The 23,815-nt window shown below is 52.5% G+C and overlaps 2 protein-coding genes across 4 annotated transcripts in view; both read right to left on the reverse strand.

Moving 5' to 3' along the window:
* SORCS2 (sortilin related VPS10 domain containing receptor 2) overlaps positions 1–2,950 on the reverse strand; it is a 121,465-nt gene extending 118,515 nt beyond the window's left edge. Inside the window, exon 1 of the mRNA XM_056132913.1 lies at positions 2,779–2,950. Coding sequence (XP_055988888.1) covers positions 2,779–2,943 — 165 coding nt within the window. The 5' untranslated portion in view covers positions 2,944–2,950. The remainder of the gene's footprint in view (positions 1–2,778) is intronic.
* Positions 1–23,815, reverse strand: part of TBC1D14 (TBC1 domain family member 14) — a 298,797-nt gene that overhangs the window by 200,500 nt on the left and 74,482 nt on the right. The gene's annotated exons all lie outside the window — the stretch shown is intronic.

Consider the following 23,815-nt stretch of genomic DNA (forward strand, 5'->3'; position numbering starts at 1 on the left):
CAACCTGGTTCAGCTGTTCACACCCCCTCCCCCCGCCTCCCACCCCACCACAACGTTCTCCACCATCTCCCATAGGCCACTTGCTGTCTCGGCCCACCCTGACGCTGCCTCTTTCGAAGCAGTCTTCCGGATTTTGCTGCTGGGGTCGATGTCCCCCATCCCTCGCCGGCTGGCTGTTTTCTGAGCACCCCTCCCTCCATGGGGCAGCCTGCCTGCTGTGAGGATCCCCATCTAAAAGTTCCCCAGCCTTCAGATGTGACCCTATTGGAGCGGGGGCTTCACAGCGGCCCTGAAGGTGACCCGGGGGGCGTGCTTCCAAGACGAGGGGATGAGGACATGGATATGCACCATGGGACAATTGTGGGGACCCAAGGGGAAGACAGAGTCCTCACAGGCCGGAGACAGGCCTCAGAGGGAGCCCACCAGCCCCGCCTGCACTTCCAGACGTGAGAAGTAATGATGGCAGGGCGAAGCCGCTGGATTCTGGGCCCCCCGAAAACGATCCCACCTCCCACAGGCAGGCAGGCAGGCATGGCGGCCCAGCCAAGACACATGCAGGGAAGGCCAGGGTGCTGTCCCGGAAGAAACTCGGGGTAACAGCCTGTTCTTATCCTTTTAGCTCAGAGACAACAGTCTCAGAAGCCGCCTACGTCTAATTTGCAGCTCTAGCTCTCAGGCACAAAAGAGACAAATGTGAGATTCTGGAAGCCCGCGGGGAGCAGGGCAAGGGCGGCTGAAGCTCAGTCCCACATGTGGCCTCCCTGGACGCCCAGGCCTGGGCAGGGCAACACAAGAGGACAAAGGGACAATGCCGGGGTGGGGGCAGAGTGACCCCACCAGAGGGAAGCTGAGCACCTGGATTCAGGCGCAAGAAGCCCACAATCAGGTCCCGGAGCTTCAGATATGAAGTTCAAGTGCCATGGGGAGAGGCATGCAGTAGCAGTGGGGACGCAAGGATGGGCCACACTAGCCCCTGGCGGATGACTGAGCATGCCTGGAGGCCAAGACCCTCGCCCTGTGATATCCACACCACAGGTCACACCTCCCCTCCCAGGAGACGCCGGAGCCGGAGCCGGAGCTGGCAGTTCAGTCGCTCTGGTCTGAGGTGCCCGTGGGCTGAAGGAAACAGAGGTTTCCCAGGTAACAGCTGCTTCTGCCCCACAGGAAGGCCCAGGTGCCCCGGGAGGACACAGCCTACTGGAACTGCTGCTGTGATGGCAGCGGCTCAAACACTTTCCAAATCCCGTCCTGGGGACCGGAGTCATAGGGTGCTTACCTGGCCAACCTGGAATAGGCACCCCAGATGGTTCCCCAAGCCCCACCAGGTATGATCCCTGAGCAGAGAGCAAGCAGGAAGCCCTGAGCACTGCTGGGTGTGCCCAAAGACAAAAAATAAATCCAAAAGCCCACGCTGGCCAGAGAGGTAGTACGGCTTGGAAGGTGCCCGCCTTGCATATGGCTGATCCGGTTTGACTCCTGGCGTCGCAACGGTTCCCTGAGAACCACCCAGTGTGGCCCCCAAACCAAATTCAATGAATCGCCTGTCCTTATCCAAAGCACTGGTCTATCGTGAAAACACGGAGACGCCAGCCCTTCTGGGCTCTCCTGTCCCAAGTCTGCGTGCGGAGGTTTCTCCCCAGACCAGCAATGCCAGGATGTTCCCAAGATTCCTCTCAGCGTGTCAGACAATCCTCATTTCCTCCCTGGGGTCATTTCTAAAGTGCTGCTCCCAGAGGGATGAGAACGGGTGTGGGACGGGCGCCCGTCTCTGGCCCGGGCTGCTGTGGGGACCGGGGGCTCCCTGCGTCCTGGTGTGTGCAGAACACAGGCCACACAGCGCCGCTGGGGCGCGCACGTGTCTCTCGGCCCCAGATTTCTCTAGGCACAAGGAACCCTCGGAGGCTTGTTGGCTCCCCAAGCCAAGAGACAATGTGCCCTTCTGAGAGGACCCTGGTCTTCCTCGCTTTCCCACGCCGAGAGGTGAGGGCGGGGAGCAGGGGGAAAAGGCAGGGAAGGTGCTTCAGCCCAAGGCCTCCTCGGCCTCTTCCCTGCAGCCTCCGGCCCGACTCGGGGGCAGAGGGGAGACTCGGCCCCTCAAGGCCGTCTGCTTCGGGTCCCTACTTCCCCCAACGGAGAAGACGACACCCCCACCCGCGCCCCCAACAGCCCCTCGGCACCGCAGCCTCCCAGGTGTAAGGACACAGGAGAGCGACGGACCAGCCAAGTCTCCAAAGAGCAAATCGGCGGGAAGGGACGCGCCTGAGGCGGACCCCCACCAACGAAGGCGAACGGCAGCCCCCGGGGACCCCGGACCCCGGACCCAAAGCTGCGGCTGCCCGTGGATCTGTGGGGCAAATGCAGGGCCCGTTCGGAGCTGGGACGCTTCTTCCTCGCGCCCAGCGCTCAAGGGCGCCCTCCGGACCCCCCTGGGGTCCCCTCGCAGACCCCTCAGAGACCCCGTCCCAGCGCCGCCCCAGACCACGCCCCAGACCCTCCCGAAGTCCCTCCCTGGCCCCCTCACGCGCCCCGCGCCCAGACCCCACTCGGGCCGCTCTCACGTCAGAGCCCGCGCAGACCCGCGCGCCCCCGGGCCCTCAGCGCCCACGACCGCCGCGCCCGCGGGCGCCCCTCGCAGGCGACCCCTCCCGGAGCCCCTCTCCGCGCGACGCGACGCGCCCCCCGCGCCCCCCGGCCGCGCCTCAAACTTCCCGGCGCGAGGCGGCCGCGAGGGGGAGGCGGGCGGCGCGGGGACCCCGACGGCCGCCGCCGGCCACTCACGCTGCTGTTGTCGCCCGTCCAGTGCACCATCGCCTGGTTGTGCGTCGCGTCCCCCCGGAGCACGAACGACGAGCTGACGAGCTGGCCCGGACGCCCGTCCCCGGGCGCGCGCCCCGCCGCCCCGCCGGCTGCCAGCAGCAGCAGCGGCAGCAGGAGCCGAGCCATGGCGCCGGGCGCGGCCGGACGCGGGACGCGGGACGCGGGGCGCGGGGCCCGCGGCGGGCGGCAGGGGTGAGAGGGCGCGGGCGGGCGCGAGCGCGGCGGAGCGAGAGGCGAGCGCGAGCGTGAGCGCCAGAGAAAGGAGCCGCGAGCGCGGGCGGCGGCGGGAGGGGCGCGGCGGCCCGGGGAGCAGCGACGCCTGGCGGCCGGCGCGGGCAGGGGCACGCCCGGGGGTCCCCGCGCTCGGACGCGCGCGCCCCGCACCCGGACATACATCCCACACCCGGGCACGCGGACCCGCGCCCCCACACGCGTCCCGCACCCCGACATGCAGACCCGCACCTGGACACGCATCCTGCACCCTGACATACATCCCACACCCGGGCACGCATCCTGCACCCCGGCAGGCCTCCCACACCCTGACACACATCCCGTAGCCCGACACGTGCAGCCCTGCACTCAGGACACACAGACCCGCACACCCAGACACACATAGACCCACACTGTCCTCTGTTCACTGGGCCCTTTCAGAAGATTCTGAGAGTGTCCAGCTCAAGGAAGAGGGCAAGGCCGGGAGGCCTGAGGCTCAAGGTCCCCTGGATGGTCCCCAAAGAGTCAAGGAACTAGGTGATGGCCCAGAGACAAAGCCAGGTCTCAGGGCCAGCAAGGGAGACAGACGCAACATCCGTGTGTGATAGGGGTGGCAACAGGATACCCGGCTATCACACACACCCATGTGTGCTTGGAAGGTGAGCTCACTGAGAGAAACACAGTCCTCACAGGTGGTTAGGAGGAGATAAACTCATCTCAGAGAGAGTTGTGAGGAGATACACTTCAGCAGTTGTGAGGAGAAACACTGAGATACACTTACTGTATCTCCTCACAACTCCTTCTGAGGTGGGTTTATCACATGACCATCTCTAAGGGCCTGTCTCTGAGTGATTTAGCAGTAGTTGTGAACTGAGAATAGCCACTGAGACCTGGTGATGAAGTGATATATGCCCTCAGGTGTAGTTGTGAGGGGAGATACACCCCCTCAGAGCTGTTTGTGAAGTTACAGACCACCTTAGAGGTGGTTTTGAGGAGATACATTTGCTGAGATATGGTTCTGAGCTAAGATAAATGGCTAAGACACAATTGTGAGGGAAAATATACCCACCTCAGAGGTGGTTTTACGGTACAGCTCAGAGGAGGTGAGAGACACCCACCTCAGAGGGGTGTTACAGCCAGCTCAGAGTGTTTTTAAAGAGAGATACACCCACCTTGGAGTTGTAGGTGAGCAGGTATACCAGTTCAGGGTGGTTGTAAGGAGAGAAACAGCCCCTCAGAGTTGGCATCATAGGAAAACACACTTGAACAGGCTCAGAACAATGGGTGGAGAACCACCGAAGTGGAGCAGAGCAAGCACAGACAAGGGACAAGGATGTACAATCCACATGGGAAGGGCCACACAGGACAAGGCCATGCCTAGAAATGTGAAGAAAGCTAGGCCCTCGGGTCATCATGCTGAAAAGCTTGTACTTGCTTCTAAGGCCAGAGAACCTTCTAGGGTTTTCAGGGAAAAGAATTACCTGAGGGGATGGAGCGACAGTACAGTAGTAGGGCATTTGCCTTGCGTGCGGCCAACCTGAGTTCAATCGCCGGCTTCCTCATGGTTCCCGAAGCACCGCCAGGTGTAACTCCTGAGTGCACAACCAGGAGTAAACCCTGGGCATTGCCAGTTGTGACTCAAAAAGTCAAAAAAAGAGAAAAAAATGATCTGAGCAGATTTGTTAGCTGGAAAGCTAATTCTGGTAGTTTCTGTGAGTTGGGGCTTAGAAAAGAGTAGAAAAATGCATAAGGCAGCCATTGTGGCATTGTCGCATTGATCCAGATGAGGAATGAAAAGACAGGACAAGAGGGTGAAGAAGAGGCAACAGAGGTGGCCCCGGAACCTCTGGTTGTCAAAGTCAGAAGGACAGATATTCGGAAGAGCAATGCGCGACTTCCTGAAGGACGGGTCAGATTTGAAGGAGAAGGTGGGACATGACCCGTGCAGTTTTCCTAGAGCATCCTGGGGCTCAATCAGGCCAGACAGGCTGGGATAGAGTCACAAAGGACCCTCAGACTCCAGAGAGTGACCCAAGGAAAGTTTGTTTCATTCATTTGCCAAGTCTCACCAGATCAGGTGGCCTCCACCATCTTGTGGCTCTGAGATTGGTGAGCATGTGACCTCCTGCATGAGAGGTTGGTGACTATCACAGTATGTGGCCCTCGTGCTCCAGACACCTCTCTCACACTGCCGGTCTCAGGAAACGGTCGTGGGACACTGGGGGTTCTGAGACACAGATATGGGCATGAGCACAGAAAGAATCAGAGGAGAGAGGGAGACAGAGAAGGAGAGAAAAGGATGTGATGGCATGGGAACGCCACAGATTCCTGGGAGGTAGCATTTAAGGATCCCCAAAAGATGACTCAAGGGTTAGTTTAAAACAAAACCAACCCAAAACAGAGTCTCTTGTTTTCAAATACCCAATTATTTGTTGTCATATAGACAAGGCATCCAGATTTTTCCCTGAATTTTTTGTTTTCCATATGGTTTCTTGGCATTGCATGGGCAGCCAAAAGCAGTTGGCAAGTGTTGAAGCACCGTGCAGCTCCATAGCGCTCTCTCTGTGTAAGGCGAAGGGCCTGACGATTATGGATGTGTCTGCGGGAGGGTTTGCAAAACTCCAATTTACAAAAGCTTTTTCAGAGAGAATTCACAGCATTTTGCCTTTTGACTTATTCCGGAGGTTCTTCGTCCTCTTAGCTATTTCTTCGACGTTCTTGAAGGCGTTCCAAGCCGCTCTCTTCCTCCTGCGCAGCTCAGGTGCCAGGTCATTTGTCATGTTGACCTCTCGACCTGGGTACACATAGCTGTTGCATTCGGAGATGGTCGTTCCATTGAGAGCGAATGGGGCGTCAGGAACAAGGCTGTTTCTCATAAACATTGTCTTCGTAAGGTTCATCTGTAGTCCTACCTTTCCACACTCACGGTCAAAGTCGGCCAGCATTTGTGCCGCTTGGCTGATGTTTGATGTTATTAAAACAATGTCATCAGCAAAGCGGAGGTGGTGTAGTTGCCGACCATCTATCTTCACTCCCATTCCTTCCCATTCCAGTCGTCGCATGATGTTCTCGAGGGTGGCACTGAAGAGTTTCGGTGAAATGGTATCACCCTGCTGCACCCCTCTCTTGACATCAACGATCACTTCTTTATAGAATGGTGAGATCCTGGTAGTGAATCCGCAATACAGCTCACGGAGGATCCTGATGTACTGGGCTTGAATGCCATGATTGGCTAGGGCTTCAATGACCGCTTCCGTCTCAACAGAATCAAAGGCTTTCTTTAAATCAATGAACGTTAAACAGAGTGGCATCTTGAACTCCCGAGAAACCTCAATGAGCTTGGTTATTGTGTGGATATGGTCGATGGTGCTGAATCCTTTGCGGAACCCTGCTTGCTCGCATGGTTGTTCTTCATCTAGTGTTCTGCCAATCCTATTTAGGATGACTCGAGTGAACAACTTGTAGATGACAGACAATAGGCAGATTGGGCGATAGTTGCCAATGTCATGGATGTCTCCCTTCTTGAACAGTAGTACGGTCCTGCTGGTTTTCCATTGGGACGGAACCTTGCATTCAGACAGGTAGTGAGTGAAGAGCCGAGCCAGTGTATTGATGAGTACTGACGGCAGGTTCTTCAGGTGTTCAGGTCTGACCTTGTCTGGGCCGGGTGCTGTTTGTTTCTTTACCGACGAAATGGCGTGTCGGATTTCGGAAGGGAGAACGTTGGGAACGACATATCCATCCTGTGGAATTTGGGCACATCTCTTTGATTCCACTGTTCTTCCTGCATTAACATATGCCTCAGAGACCTGGGCCCTACGCAAACAAGATGAGAACGCTATTCAGGTCTCCCAAAGAAGAATAGAAAGAGCTATGCTTGGAATATCACGTTTCACTCAAATGAGAGAAAGAATCCGGAGTTCTGACATCCATCGACGATCAAGAATCAGGGACGCTGTCTCATTTGCCAAGGTGTCGAAAATCAGATGGGCTGGTCACGTAATGAGATTTAAAGACGACCGCTGGACTAGAGCTGTTACTGACTGGATTCCACAGGATGTCAAAAGACCGCGTGGCCGCCCACCTTCCAGATGGTCAGACTTCTTCATTAAGATCATGAACGATCGGTTTGAGGCCCTTCATGTTCCCGGAGCGAACAGATGCCATTGGGCTACACTAGCACGCGACAGAGACAAATGGAGACGTTACTGGCGCCCGCTCGAGCAAATCGACGACTAACAGGAAGTTAAGTGATTAAGTGACTTATTCCAGAAGCAAACCAAAAAAATTGCCACCAAACTATTAAATATGAGACTGATCTTTCAATGCCTCGAACACTTAAAATTGTTTCCAAAAATTAATTTTTCCACATACAAAAGTTTGATTGAACATCATATTAGAGAGATTTCAACTTGAAGTTTCATTAAAACTCACAGCCTTAATCAAGACTAACCGAGAAGCAACTTCCCCAAAGAGCTTGGCAAGGCCTTTTCCCGGGTCTTACATCCCTGTCATTACTCTAAGGGCAGGGCACCTCAGAACTTGTTCTCTACTTATCCTTGGAGTCCAGCTCAGTTTGAGGCAGCTGTAGACCCTCAATGGAGGGATGGATGAACAGATAGATGGGTGAGGGCTGGGCACACAGAAGACCTACTGCATTGAAAAGCCAAGATATTTGAGACTTTTAAACTGTAACTGGTGAGCTGAAACATCACTTTGGCAGGAGGGAAGATCCCTGGGTCAGGATCAGGAGACCCAGATTCTAAAGTCTCTGCTGACTGAGCCTGATGCCTCGGGCAAGCCCCTTTCTGTGCACACACCCCTACTTGCCCTCTCTGCTAACTCAAGGTATCGCCCCCCACACCAACTTTTACCGCCTCATGTCTAGTCATGTGCTTCGCACCGGCCCCCATCCCCTAGGATCCTTGTCTTGCCTATCATGTGCATAGTCAGAAACACACTCTAGGCAGGCATAATTCTCCCCCCCCCTCCGCCAACACACACACACAGACACACACACAGACACACACACACACACACACACACACACTCTTAATGGCTAGTTGGGGCGGTCGGCAAACTTTCTCCCCAAACATCAATCATGAAACTGCACAGAGGGATGAGAGCAGTCATTGGGCATGGGCAACGTCCAAGGGCAGCCGTAGCCTGATGAGGGCTTGTGCCTGGGATCTGCAGGACTTTGGGTGAGAGCCACAGGTGTCTGCAGGTCTTGGGCACAGGGCTACTTGCATGTCACTGTCCCGCTGGGAAGAGAGTGTACTATGGGTTACACTGTATGTGCCAGCAACGGCAACACCGCCACTGAAGGGCAATTCGAATATTTGGAACCACAAACAATGCCTGAACTGGTGGGAACCATCACCCACAGGAAAGACATCTGTGAACACAATCATTTTAGAAAATGTATCAAGGGATCGGTGTTTGATTATTGTGTGATTATAATCCAAACATGAAAGCTTGTAACTATCTCATGGTGATTCAATGTCTTCAGTTGTTCACCGATCGAGCAGGCCCAGTAACATCTCCATTGTGAGCCAATAAAATTTTTTTTAAAAAGTATCCAGTTGCAAAACCTCATGGGAAGGGGGGCGTTCCGGTCCGTCCTTCACGCCCTACCGAGGTCACCAGTTGCCCCCCACGAGCGGCTCTCCAGCACGGCCACGGCCCCAGAAGCACAAGGACTTAATGCAGAACCTGGCAGCTTGGAGCAGAAAAGTGAACGGACCATGCGTTAATCCAGGCCATCAAGTCTGCCGGAGGAGAAAGGGTGTTGCCCCATTCGCCCTCTCTTCTCTGGAAAGAAGGATGACGGCTGCATGGGAGCCTTGTGGACAGCAGGTATGAGCCGGGGGAGCGGGGGGGCGACTAAAACCTCATGGGAAGGGGGGCGTTCCGGTCCGTCCTTCACGCCCTACCGAGGTCGCCAGTTGCCCCCCACGAGTGGCTCTCCAGCACGGCCACGGCCCCAGAAGCACAAGGACTTAATGCAGAACCTGGCAGCTTGGAGCAGAAAAGTGAACGGACTATGCGTTAATCCAGGCCATCAGGTCTGTCCGGAGGGGAAAGGGTGTTGTCCCATTCGCCCTCTCCTCTCTGGAAAGAAAGATGGCGGCCACATGGGAGCCTTGTGGACAGCAGGTATGAGCCGGGGGTGTGGGGGCGACTAAAACCTCATGGGAAGGGGGGCGTTCCAGTCCGTCCTTCACGCCCTACCGAGGTCACCAGTTGCCCCCCACGAGCGGCTCTCCAGCACGGCCACGGCCCCAGAAGCACAAGGACTTAATGCAGAACCCAGCAGCTTGGAGCAGAAAAGTGAACGGACTATGTGTTAATCCAGGCCATCAGGTCTGTCCGGAGGGGAAAGGGTGTTGCCCCAGTCGCCTTCTCCTCTCTGGAAAGAAAGATGGCGGCCGCATGGGAGCCTTGTGGACAGCAGGTATGAGCCGGGGGACTGGGGGCGACTAAAACCTCATGGGAAGGGGGGCGTTTCGGTCCGCCCTTCACGCCCTACCGAGGCCACCAGTTGCCCCCGACTAGCGGCTCTCCAGCACAGCCACGACTCCAGAACACAGAAACCAATTTCTTAACTATCTGACTTTCAGTAGAAATACTTCCAGGGTCAATAAGTAAAATAGCAGAAATCCAAAACCAACATATAATTCTTGAACCCAGCTGTAGACAGCAAATCACTTCACAATGCTTTGTCAGTATGTCTGACTTGGGGGGGGTTGGTAAACTCTAAATAATAGTGGTGAATCTTTTATTGAAACAATGAATCTAATCAAAACAGATAGAGTGTTAACTAGAATTCATCTGCCCCACAGGGACTGGGAGGGGTGGGGGGTGGGGTTTTATTGGGGTTCTTCATGGTAAAAAATAAGTTTTGGTAAAGGGAAATGTGCTTGATATTTGCATGACTGAGACCTAAATCTGAAAGCTTTGTAGCCTTTCCCATGGTGATTCAATAAATAAATAAAAATAAATTTAAAAAAAAAGACTTTAGTGAAAAAAAATAAAATAAAATAAAAAAATAAATAAAAACAACACACATATACACACACACACACAAAAAAAAGTATCCAGTTGCTAGACTATGTGTCCTCTAGAAAGGGCTCAAAGGGCTCAAGGCAGTGCGGACTCCTCAGTGGCCCTACAGCCATGCACATGCTCAAAAGTAGCAGGCTGGGCCAGTGGGAAGAGAGCGCCAGGCGGACCCCTTGGTTTGAATATCTCAGACAGAAGCAAAGAGGCCTAGCTAAGAACATGAGGACAGACCTCTGATCTAACCCCTAAGCAGAGCTACCACATAGGCAAGAATGCTGGGCTCAAGCATAAAATCGGAAAAAAAGATTTGGAATCAGCAAAGAAGATGGATTTATTCCAGGCAAGTCGCTAAACAAATGAACAAGCAACAACAGAGACACAACAAAAAACAACTACCAGCTTCTGGGACAAAACCACAATGCAGACCTGAAAACGAAAATCCTCATTTTCAACAAAGCATATGAGAAGTGCAAACAAGCGGGGGAAAATGTCTGTATGCAGGGGACAAAAATAAGAGCGGTCCCCAGGGATTTCCTGGTGTTGGGTTTGGCAACGAAAGACTCGAAAGCAGCTACAGATAGGATCTGAAGAGTTAAAGGAAATTACTACAGCAACAAATCAATAAATAAAGATTCTCAATAAGGAGAAAAAATAATATAAAAGAACCAAATGGAAATTCTGGCACGAATAAGTAGAATGACACGGAAAATGCATGAGGGTTGGACAGTGGTTCTGAGACAGAACTGAAGACAGTAATCACTGAACTGAAGACGGTAATGAACATTTCTGTAACAGAGAGAGAACAGGCAGACAGTGGCAAGCAGAATCTGTGAGACATACAGACCAGCACCCGACATGCCAACAGAGTCAGGGTGAGCTCGGCAGAGAGGGAGGAAGGGTCTGGCAGAATAGGCTTATGAGGGACAATGACAAAAGCACTTCCAGAGCCATGAAACAGCTGGACCAGAACAGTTGAGAAATGAAGCGCCCCACAAGGTTAGGCATAAACTGCGATAATGGAGCCAAACTGCTACAGAACAGAGATCACCTGGCCCTTCTCCTCAGGACCTGGGCAAGGACAATGTTAATAGTGTCTTTTCTTCAGGACAAAAAGAGAACAGAGGCAGCAGACAGCCGTAGGCAAAGTGACTCAAGAAAAAAAGCTATAACCCACAAATTTTGTACCGGGTGAAACTATCCTCCGCTCCAGAAAAAAAAATACCAAAAACCTCAGCTTGAAATAAAGTCATTCCCAGATAAACAACGATGGACCAAACTCATTGTTAGCAAACTTTCCTCAACAGAAATCCTCAAGGGGCCTGAGAGATAGTACAGTGGGGAAGATGCTTGCCTGGGTCTGATCCTCGATAATCTCAATAGTACTCCAAGCTCGACAGGAGTGAGCCCCAAGCACAGAGCTGGGAGTGATCCCTGAACACAGAACGGGGAGTGAGCCTGGAGTGAGCACAGAGCTGGGAGTGCACCCCGAGCACAGAGCCAGGCATAAACCTCAAGCACAGAGGCAGAAGTGAGCCCTGAGCACTGCCGGGTACAGAAAAAAAAAACTAAAATAAGTCCAATAGGTTGAAAATTGATGGTGATTTAAAACCACAAAAAGCAATTAAAAGCTCCAGAAATACACTTACTCAGAAAATGACTCAATATACATTTTTTTAAAGAGGACTTATAAATGAGAAACTAAAAACTGTTTAAAACACTTCTCAACATAGAAGAAAATGGTGAAGGAGGTATAGAGGAACAATCACTTGATCACTTGACATCCCGTTATTCATTGATTTGCTCAAGCGGGCGCCAGTAACATCTCCATTCGTCCCTGTCGCGTGCTAGTGTAGCCCAATGGCGTCTGCTCATTCTAGGTACACGAACAGCCTCAAACCGATTGTTTAGGGTCTTGACAAAGAAATCTGACCATCTCATAGGTGGGCGGCCATGCAATCTTTTGACGTCCCATGGAATCCAGTCCGTAATGACTCTAGTCCCGTGGTTGTCTCCAAATTGCATTACATGTCCAGCCCATCTGATTTTCAATGCCTTGGAAAATGAGACAGCGTCCCTGATTCTCGATCATCTATGGAGGTCGGAACTCCAAAGTCTTTCTGTCACTTGAGTAAAGTGTGATACTCCAAGCATAGCTCTTTTGATTCCTTTTTGGGAGACCCAAATAGTGTTCTCATCCTGTTTCTGTAGGGCCCAGGTCTCTGAGGCGTATGTTAATGCAGGAAGAACAGTGGAATCAAAGAGATGTGCCTGTAGCTGGAGGTTCTTCGTCGTCCTCTTAGCTATTTCTTTGATGCTCTTGAAGGCGTTTCAAGCCACTCTCTTCTGCCTGCTCAACTCAAGTGCCAGGTCATTTGTCATGTTGACTTCTCGACCTAAGTACACATAACTGTTGCATTCAGAGATGTCCATCCCATTGAGAGCAAATGGAATGTCAGGAACGAGACCATTTCTCATAAACATTGTCTTCGTGAGATTTAGCTGTTGTCCGACCTTTCCACACACACGGTCAAAGTCAGCCAGAATTTGTGCTGCTTGGCTAATGTTTGGTGTTATTAGAACAATGTCATCAGCAAAGTGGAGGTGGTGTAGTTGCCAATTGTCTATCTTCACTCCCATTCCTTCCCATTCCAGTTGTCGCATGATGTTCTTGAGGGTGGCACTGAAGAGTTTTGGTGAAATGGTATCACCTTGCCGAACCCCTCTCTTGACATCAGTGATCACCTCCCTGTAGAATGATGAGATCCTGGTAGTGAATCTGCAATACAACTCACGGAGGATCCTGATGTATTGAGTTTGAATGCCCTGTTTGGCTAGGGCTTCGATGACCGCTTCCGTCTCAACAGAATCAAAGGCCTTCTTTAAATCAATGAACGTTAGACAGAGTGGCATCTTGAACTCCCGAGAAACCTCAATGAGCTTGGTTATCGTGTGGATATGGTCGATCATGCTGAATCCTTTTCAGAACCCGGCTTGCTCGCATGGTTGTTCTTCATCTAGTGTTCTTCCAATCCTATTCAGAATGACTCTTGAGTGAACAGCTTGTAGATGACAGACAATAGGCAGATCAGGCGATAGTTGCCGATGTTGTGGACGTCTCCCTTCTTGTACAGTAGTACAGTCCTGCTGGTTTTCCACTGGGACGGAACCTTGCATTCAGACAGGTAGCGTATGAAGAGCTGAGCCAATGTATTGATGAGTACTGACAGCAGGTTCTTCAGGTGTTCGGGTCTGACCTTGTCTGGGCCGGGTGCTGTTCGCTTCTTTACTGATGAAATGGCGTGTCAGATTTCGGAAGGGAGAACGTTGGGAATGGTATATGGGCAGGTGGACATGGGTATCGAAGAGATCCGAGTAGAAGTAATGGATAATCTTCTCCATTGCCCTTCTGGAAGATGTGATAGATCCATCAGGACATCGGAGGGCAGTCATCTTGGCAAAGGATAGGCGGGCATTGCGAATGCTTTTCCCAGCTTCTGCCACATCTGCCAGCACTGCTGCTCTTCTCTCTTTGAGGTCTTCCTTGATCACTTCTCTGCACTGCTTTGGGAGATCTGACGTTCGCTTGCAGTTGCCTGAGGCTTGCGCTAAGCCACATTGGCAAATGAGCTCAAGAGTTTTCGAAGACGCGTCTTTTTGTGGCTATCTCTCTCTTGGCGTTCTTCGCACAACCATGGAGGTGCTGAACCAGTCAATCGTATTCCTCGTCAACGTTGTCAATGACGGCATCTTCCCATGTTGCCACAACAGTGCCAAAGAGCTCTCATTTGGTGGTCATTCTGGGAGTTCTCTTCTTAAACTTTGCAGCCCTTTCTCCCCGCTCTGTGAAGTAGAATTTTGCACGAAGGAGACAGTGGTCCAATCCTGTTTGGAATTTTGGGACAACAGCAACATCGTTCAGGCAAAACTGTCGATTGAATATGATGTGGTCAATTTCATTGTGGAATTGTCCACCAGGAGACTCCTATGTCCAGGGATAATCACAGAAATCAAAATGGGAGAAATACAGAAAACAGCAAGAGAGAAATAGAATTATAATAGAAACTTAATTACATTTTACTGAAACATAAGTAATGTAAGGACTTCAACTAAAAGGTAGAACTTGTTGGATGAGAAGCACCATTTCCCAAACTGGGCGGTTTCCTTCCAGGGTCTGGGAGGTTGCAGAGGGCCGGGCTGTGGGTGTGCTGGGAGGCTCCTGCAGTGGCCTGAGCGGATGTCCCGGAGGTAATGCAGTCTCTTTCCCGGCATCTGGCGCCAGGTTGGTCCCCTGAGCACAGAGCCAGACAGTCCCCAGCTGTGGCCTAAACCCCTCCTTCCCCCAGACAGCCAGGTTTCAGAGGGCTGCCAACTAATTTATTTGAAAAGGGGTGAGAGACCAAATCGGTGTGGGAGCATCTGGACTCGCTACGGAGCAGGAAGTGGATCTGCATCCCCTACCAGATCCGGGACTCAGAACCACCACACCAGGGAGTTCAACGTCAAAGGGCAGAACAGAACTCCTGTGACGGGTGACCACGGGGACAACCGAGGAGAAAGGAGCCCAGTATTGAAAGGGCACACAGACACTAGCAGCTGAAGACGCCAATAACCTGCGTTCACCACAGAGAGCGAGATTTACCCAGGACATAGGAGCACGGGGTACGGTCCTGTGGGCATGGTGGGAACGTCCTCCAGCACAGGCTGGGGAGACCGCCACAGATCCCATCATGTGCCAGGACTGAAGCCAAATAAACCTGATTTCTGACCACAAGGAACTAAATTGTATATTGAAAATAGGAATAAATCAAGGAAACTCAAAACCACTTAAAACTTGAACACCATACCTCCAAGTAACTGACGGGTCATGAAGGTAATCATAAGAAAACTGGAAAACACTGTGAAATGGGTGAAAAAGGCCCACGATCTAGGAAAATGGCATGTAGTTAGTGCGAACGGAGAAAAATTTGTAACTGGGACTGCCTTATGCTAGAGAAAAGGTCTCACAGAGCTAAGCCTTTTTTTTTTTTCCTAAAGAAGCTAATAAACTAGAAAGGAAGCTAGAAGCGAGCAAAGAAACGAAGAAAGGCCGGGGCAGGCAGCCCGGGGATGGAGACGCAAAAGTAGGAGGCAGGGCCGATTCGATGGGAATTTGTTACTTAAAAGGCTCCAAATAACACACAGGGTTAGGAGAGAGAGAGAGAGAGAGAGAGAGAGAGAGAGAGAGAGAGAGAGAGGAAGAGAGGAAGAGAGAGAGAGAGAGAGGAAGAGAGAGAGAGAGGAAGAGAGACAGAGAGACAGAGACAGAGAGACAGAAAGAGGAAGAGAGACAGAGAGGCAGAGACAGAGAGAGACAAAGAGAGGAGAGAGACAGAAAGAGGAGAGAGACAGAGACGGAGAGCACAAATCCCCCTCATCAGACACGACCAAGGGTCACCAGCGCCCCACATACAGGCACTAATGGCAAAGAGAATGCACTAAGTAGCCCGATGCCAGCAAATCAGGCCCTTTCTTTCCATCTATGAGCATATGCCTAAAAAAACTCAAATTGCCAAAATTGACTCACGGGGAATATGAAATCTGAATGTACCTGTGACCAAAGCACTGAGTTTATTCTTAAAAAAATCTCATGAGAAAAAAACCACATGATTTCACCAGTAAATTCCATCGACTAAAGAAGATACAGGCTTTCTCCCCAAGCCCGTGTTCTCCCTTGAACAGACATCTCACTTGCTTGTCCCTACAGTTCTGTTTTTTTGTTTTTCTTGCTTATATCCACTCTGGAGAAGCCTGTGTTCTCTCTCTCAAACACATACTTCGCCATCTCTCTCCACTCACATTTCTTTAAATAAAGTTTCAATAAAAACTATTTGTGGGGCTGGAGCGATAGCAAAGCAGGTAGAGTGTTTGCCGTGCATACAGCCGCCCCGGGTTTGGTTCCCAGAATCCCATATGATCCTCCAAACTTTCCAGGAGTAATTCTTGAGTGCAGATCCAGGAACAAACCCTGAGCACTGCCAGATGCGGTCCCCGAACAAAACAAAACATACAAACAAAAGCCAGACAAACAAACCAAAAAAACCCCTTGCTTCACAAAGAAAAAGAATTAGTCCCAAATCCTTTACAAACTCTTTCATAAAATATGACCATGAAGACAAAGACTTCTCGGGGCTGGAGCAATAGCACAGCGGGTAGGGCGTTTGCCTTACACGCGGCCAACCGGGGTTCGATTCCCAGCATCCCATATGGTCCCCTGAGCACCGCCAGGGGTAATTCCTGAGCGCAGAGCCAGGAGTAACCCCTGTGCATTGCCAGGTGTGACCCAAAAAGGAAAAATTAATACATAAATAAATAAATAATTTTTTAAAAAAGACAAAGGCTTCTCAATTTACTCAGTGACTCCCCCCTCAAGTGACAGGAGTACCCAGGTGCTTTCAGCAACAAGAACAAAGGGCCTCATGCACAACCAAGTGAGATTTGGCCTAGGAATTCAAGGACATTCAGAAAAGAGTTGGAATGATGTGCCACACACTTCACGACTTCTCCGTGCATTTGACAATCAGACAGCTGCCTGCTGACAACAGAAATCCTCCACCAGCTGGAAATGGAAGGGCGTGTTTTCGATCTGATAAAGAAGCTCTAGGAGTCGGAGTGATAGTACCGCGTGTAGGGCTCTTGCCTCGCACGTGACTGTCCTGGGTTCAGTCCTGGCATCCCATACAGTTTTCCCAGCCCCCAGGAGTGATCCCTGAGGGTAGAGCCAGGAGTAACCCCTGAGCTCCACTGGGTGTTGCCCTCCCACTAAAAAACAAAAAACAAAACCAAACAAAAAAAACAGTCTACAAAACGTCCAAGGGTGTTCCTTGCTACTCACTGGAGGGGAAGCGGGAGAGCTCCCGAGTTCAGGGGTGGGTGACAGACTTGTGTGCTCCTCACGTCTATTCCACAGCAAATCAGGATTCTGCACCAGGCAGTCAGGCACAGTGAGTCGTCTACAGCTAAGATAGCACAGATTCAAACTGAGCTATCTTGATTCACAAACATCAGTCCCCAAAAGACACCTGATCAGGGCCATGAACAAGGGGAATGAGGCCGCGCAAGACAAGATTAATGTACAAAACTCCATCGTAAACCCAGATGTTAAAGATATTCCAATGAAAGCTACCGTCATCCTGCTACAGCCTCTAAAGGAATCATCACATGCGTAGGGGTGACTGAATAGAAACGTGTGCTCCGGTGGGCATCTGCCAGACGCTGCTGAGAAAAATAGGCATGATCCAAATAAAGGAGACACATCCCACATGCAGACAGTCTGAACGGCAGCTCCCCACCAACCGATCCATCCATTCAGTGTGCTCATCCTAGCCAACTGCCACAGACTTCTCTGCAGAAATGGGAAAACTTGACCCCACATTTTTATGCAAAATGAGTGTTCAGAAAGAAAAGTAAACTTCAGGGGCTGGGGTGATAGCACAGCGGGTAGGGCGTTTGCCTTGAACGTGGCCTGACCCAGGTTCGATCCCCAGCATCCCAAATGGTCCCCCGATCACAGCCAGGAGCAATTCCTGAGTGCATGAACCAGGAGTAACCCCTGTGCATCGTTGGGTGTGACCCGAAAGAAAGAAAAGAAAACTTCTGAAGCCCTATACTACCTGATTTTAAACACAGAAGAGGGGCTGATTCTAAATATACAAGAGACTTGCATGCAACCATCCCGGGCTGGATCCCCAACTCCGCAAAAGGTCCCCACAGCCCTGTCAGAAGTGATCCCTGAGGTCAGAGCCAGGAGTAAGCCCTGAGCACCACTGGGTGTAGCCCCAAACCAACAAAAGGCCTCAAACACATAAGAATGTGGGGCAATCACAGAAGGGATCAGTAGAACATAATTGAATCTAGAAATAAACAGAAGCAAACCCCTGTGTCCAGAGGATGAATGGGGCGCCTGGGAGTGCCTGCTTTGCCAGTTTACGGTCATAAGTTGAAATCCCTGGTGCCTCACACGTGCCTGGCACAATCCCATAGCTCTGTTGTCTATGATCTATGGTGACATGTGTGTGTGAGTGTGTATGTATAACTGTGTGTGAAAATACGTGTGTGTATGTGTGAGTGTGTATGTGTAAGTGTATGCATGTGTGTAGGTATCCGTGCATGTGTGTACATGTATGAGTGTGTGTATGCGTGTGAGTATGTGCTGTGTGTGCATGTGTATGTACATGTGTGTGTTGTGTGTGTGCTGTGTGCATGTGTGTGTGCATGTGTGTGCTGTGAGTGTGCTGTGTATGCGTGTGATTGTGTGAATGTATGTGTGCATGTGTGTGAGTGTGTGTGTGCATGTGAGTATGTGAGTGTGTGTGCAGCACAAACAGGGCTTGAGCCAAGGTGACTGAGTACTGCAGAAAAAAAAACTGCAGAAGAGCCAGAATGAAGAAGCCTGAGGCCAGGTACGCAGCCCGTAAGCACTGCTCTGGCCCGTGAGCACACCTCTGGCCAGAGCAGGAGCGTGAGCGCCAGGGCGTGTGCGGGAGCCCTGAGGTGGGAGCCACAGTGAGCACCAGGAAGGGAGCATATGCTCCCCCTGGCGGGCACAGCAGCAACTGCGACAACCATGGAGAAAAAGTTGGGGAGGATGCGGCAAAGAAGCATTGAATGGAGTTTGTTAGCGGAGGAGTCAGGGGACCTAAAGACGGGAGGAGGGACACCGACACTGGTGGCGGGTGTGGCGCGGTGACTCTCTAGGCCTGGACATCACTACTGGCAGAGCTATAAGTCACAATGCCTAAATTCTTTCTAATTGTTAAGACTCGATACAAATTTAAAAAAACGGACAGAAAGACAGATCACTGGGCTGGGTGCGACCTTTGCGTGGAGGGGCCTAGGTTCCAGGCCAGCACCACATGAGCCCCTGAGCACAGATCCTGGAGTAGCCCCTGAGCACCATAAGGTGTGAACCAAAGCACGGCCCCCCCAAGAGAAAAAAAAAAGGAAAAAAAGAATGCCTTGGTTTTTGACCAAGGGGTTGAAGAATTCAAAGGAGGGGGCGATGGGCGTTTAACCGGATTCTTCAAAATGTATTTCTGACATTTCCAAAGGAACCCAGAGAGGCGACTCCAGTGGAACCAAGAGAGAAAGACGGAAGTGCGAATGTACCCGAGAGCTGCCAAGAGGGAAATGTTCGACTTAGACCCCTCCCAGCAAACGCAGAATAAAACGGCAGAGTTCTCCCTGTCGCCACAGAAGTGGCTCGGGGACATGGACAGACAGGACGGGGCTGGGCGGGGGCTGCGGGGGCTCAGGCTCTGGGATCTGGGGTCTGCCCCCGAGGGAGGTCCAGCAGCTTCCTTTGAAGGCCGGGGATATGGGATAGTACATGCTTACAGCCACCCAGACTGAACTGGACCCCAGCACCCTAGAAGCTCCAGGGCATCACAGGGGTGGCCCTGGTCACCCCTGCCAGATCCACTAAGGCCCAATGAGGTAAGCAGGAACCAAGTGGGACACCGGGAAAGCGAGTAAACGTGAGCACTGGCCCTTGCTGCGGCTCTGTGCTGGGCGTGGCTGCCCGCGGAACTCCTGGACACTGAGCATCATGACCAAGACCAAGCACAGTGCAAAGGGGTGGCCAGGCCGGGTCTGGAGACCATCCAGAGAGTGAGCGCACTTACGCCATCGAGATCCAGGCCTCACTCTGCCCACACCCTGGGTGGTCTGGCTGCAGCGCCTGCCCAGTGAGTGGGTGGTCGTGAGCTCCCAATCTTGGTGACCCGCACACACAGCCCTCGCCGCCTGGCATCTGCCCCCTGCACTGCAAGCCATTCCTGCACACACCTGCAGCTGGGGTCAGATCCCATCGCACATCGTCTCCAGGGAGGTGTGGCACGAGCCACAACCTGACACACCACCCCTGGTGGGAACTGTAATGTGTGAGCACCAAGACTGAGCACCAGATGTGTGACCACCGGATGTGTGCCAGATGTGTGAGCACCAGATGTGTGAACCCCAAGACTGTGAGCACCAGAGATGTGCGCAACACAGCACCAGATTGTGAGCACCAAAGTTTGAGCATGAGGTGTGTGAGCACCAGATTGCAAGCACCACACCAGGCAGGCATACGTGTCTGGGCGAGGACAAGAGTGATGAAGGGAAGTGGGAAGGGATGAGGAACGAGGGTCTGGAAGTCCCATCACAGGAAGAGTTCCCTGCCTGCACCGGGCACGGGCTGCCCGTCAGTGGCTGCCTGAGCAAAGGGACAGCATGGTCGTGGCCACTAGACCATCTGAAAGCCCTTCTCTTGATTTACGGCCGGCAGACGCCTCGCGAGGGGAACGTGCATTCAGCTCAAGTAGCACTTACGCCTCATCTAACTAAATCAGCTCTTCGGGAAGGTGCTTCTGCTCTGACGCTGAATAGAAATAATGATGACACGCACTTAGCGAGCGTCCCTACTCTCCGAGCACACGGCTGCTACGAAGTGTTAAGTGCCCCCCTCTAGGCTGCGGGCAGCGGTGACAGGCCTGGGTGCCAGGCCCGAGCTTGCCAGAAGCCCGTCCTGCCGGGAGGAATCAGCATGTTTCATGCTCAGGAAGCCCCAAGCGAAAGTGGGGCCTGCAGCCAGCGACGGGCCTGTGTGACCCCGAGTTGCTGCCAAGCCAGGGCCCTTGGGGGGAGGCGTCTGGGTTGGGGTCGGGGGGTCTGAAGAGGGGCAGAGTCGGGGGGCAAACCTGGGTGGGCCGTGCCTTCCCACCATGATGTCACTCGGCCTGGCCCTTTCTTTTCTTAACGACTGGGCCTGGCGTTGGCGTGTGTGGAGGTCAGTGCGGCCACACTCTGCTGCCCGGTTCTACTGCCTCCTCTGCTGGGCATGAAGCCGACAGGAGTGGCTCCCTGTGACGGCCCCTGGGGAAGGGGTGCTCCTGTCCCTGGCAGCTTCTCCTCACAGGACCTGGGTGCCCTCCTGTCTCCCCACCCGCACACCTGGACTCTGCTCAGTGGCCAGCGTGGCCCAAGTGTATGTCGGGCCCAGCGCTAAGTGTGCAGTTGAGAACCACAGAGCGGAAGCAAACTCTCCAAGGCCTGAGCCCAGCTCTTGTGGGCACAAAGGTCAACACTGGACATCAGCGCTTGACTCCTTGGCCTAGGTGATCTCCCAGGCACCCAAGAGGCATGTCCAGTGGTACAGGCTGAACAGGCAGAAGTGGTAGTCCAGTCCTGGGTCATAGGGCAGTTCTGACCTGGGAACTCCATCCTATCCAGCTTGACCCTGCCCATGCTGGAACAGGAAGGAGACAGCCCCAGACATGAGTCGGTGGGCTGAGTGCGGACTCAGCATGTGGGAGGCCAGGTTTGAGCCTCAGTACCGCATGGCCCCCCTGAGCACAGAGTTGGGAGCAGCCCTTGAGCACAGTTGGGTGTGGCCCCAAAAGCAAGCAAGCGAGGAACGAGAGGAAAGGAAACATAGCACACCCGAACCCTCCTTCCAGGCACCCACTCTACGCCAGCCTCTGAGCCTCCTCAGCCTGATCCCTCACGCTCTCAGCTCCTGGACGTCGGGGACCCTTGTGCTTGACCCCACAAGCTGCCCAGATGTGCTGGAACTGCAGAGCGCCTGCAACGCTTGGCACTTTGTGACGTGAGGACGAGGCTGTGAGCTCCTACGAGCTGCAGTTGACCTGCAGGGCGCCTGTGCCTGCCCTGGTCTCACCCATGCACCTCGGGGCCCCTGCGGCTCCTGCCTGGCTAGTTCTCACACTGTCAGACCATTCTGAGTCGTGGCATGAGATCCAGCTTGTCCTGGGGCCCCTGGGGAAATCTTGTGCCTTACGGGAAAGCGGCTTCCCCTGAGCCTCTCTGCCAAGTGCCCCTTTCCCCAGCCGCCACCGTGTTCCATATATTCAACTGCTTTTGACGTGGTCCAGCCTCCACACTTTGCTCAGACTGAGTCCAGGATCGCTCCTTCTCACCATTCAGGCAAGGCCTTAGAAGACTCGGGTTGGCTCCAAGGATGCTCCCAATCTCGAGTGCTCATGGCCACTGCTGGGCCATTCATTCAACTGGGCTCCACTGCGTGATGCCTCCCTGGGTCCCCCCTGCGCCCCGCCACCCTCACCCCAGAGCTGCTGCCCCAGGATGTAAGTGCCAGCACCTTCCCTGTGCCTCCTCACGCAGCGGGCAGAAAGGGATGGACTGTAACATGCCTGAGTGACGCCCAGCATTGCTCTGTGCCTGGCCCCTTCCCAAGCACAGTGTTTAGAGGACCGAAATGCAAAATGAGCTCAACCATCCTCTCTGAGGCCTCTGGGACGGACAAACCTGCATTTACCTGTGTTCCCAGCACCTTTTCTCAATTCCAGAAACCAAAGTGCTTCCAGGGTGAAAGAAAAAACAGATGATGCTCCCCTCCTGAGTCCTGAGGGGAACGAGGAGAACAGGACCCACCCGGGTCCCTGAGTCGTGTGCCTGAGGGAAGTCTGTGGCCTAAACATTTTACACTGGAAAATAAAGACTGAAAACGAACGAATGAGCTAAGCTCATTATACAAATGCGAGCTAAAATATAAAGATAATTGAATAAATGCCGCCCCAAATTGAAGATGATATGGGGCTGAAACAGAGAACAAAGGAACGATAGAAATAACCAACAAATCCACTGTTTGTTCTCTGGAAAAACTAATGAAGTATGTATACTGATCTCTGGCAAGAATAATCAGGGTAGGGGGAGAATACATAAATAATTTGAAATTAAAATGGATATAACCAGATTTACTAAAGATTAAGTGGATTTACTGAAGATTAAATGTTAATAAGTTATATGATGAGACTCTCGGTGACGGTACTTTTTGAATTTGAAATCAAAGGCAAACTCCTAAAAATAGCACTAATAATTGAACTAAGAAAGAAATAAAAATTTTCCAGATCCCCAAACTGAAACAAGAGTCACTAAGCCAGCATTTGTGGAGCCGGGTCCAGATGGCCTCCAGGATGCTCCAATAGGGCACTGGTGCAAATCATGTAAATGAGAGCCTGGCACAAGATTAGGGCAGCCGCTGGGGCAGGGCGCGGGGGCGGGCGCACACAGACAGGAAGCAAAGCAGAAGGGGGGTACAGTGGGGGGGGGGGGAACGCGGCCCTGTCAGTTTCTCACAAAGAAAGCTCTCACTCACATGGCATTAAACGCTGAAGGGACAGAACATTCCAGGCTTGACCACATTCTCCCATCTGGGAGCCCAGGCGAACACTGAGGGCAAACAGACTACAGCAGAAAGGGGGGAAAAAAACCCAAAGTCCTCACTTTACACAGAGTCGAAAAAACTCCTAACAAGATATTCGCAGGTTGGGTCCACCATGCAACACAAAGCAAATGTCAGAGTAAAAGGGGAACGCATCGCCCCACGGAGGGGTCTGGAACGTCCTCCAGACACTGAGAAATCCACAGGTGTGCTCCGCTGCTGTCAGAGGAGAGGAAACAGGGTATCTCATTAGGGCAGAAAACGGGCAGAAAACAGGCAGAAAACGATTCACAGCGCTGAAAGGAAACAACAAGGCCTTCCACTTAGCCAGGACTCAGATTTCTTAGTGACTTGGCACATCCACCGCACACATCGGTGATAGATGCCTGGAAGGGAGAGTTCTTTCCTGTTGTTTTGCGTGGGGGCCACACCCAGTGTTCTCGGCAAGTTTCGGGGATCCATAGTGAGTACTGGAGATTGAGCTTGCCCTCTGCTGGAAAGCTT

Source organism: Sorex fumeus, unplaced genomic scaffold (assembly GCF_029834395.1).
Source record: "Sorex fumeus unplaced genomic scaffold, SorFum_2.1 ptg000095l, whole genome shotgun sequence".
Taxonomy (NCBI): domain Eukaryota; kingdom Metazoa; phylum Chordata; class Mammalia; order Eulipotyphla; family Soricidae; genus Sorex; species Sorex fumeus.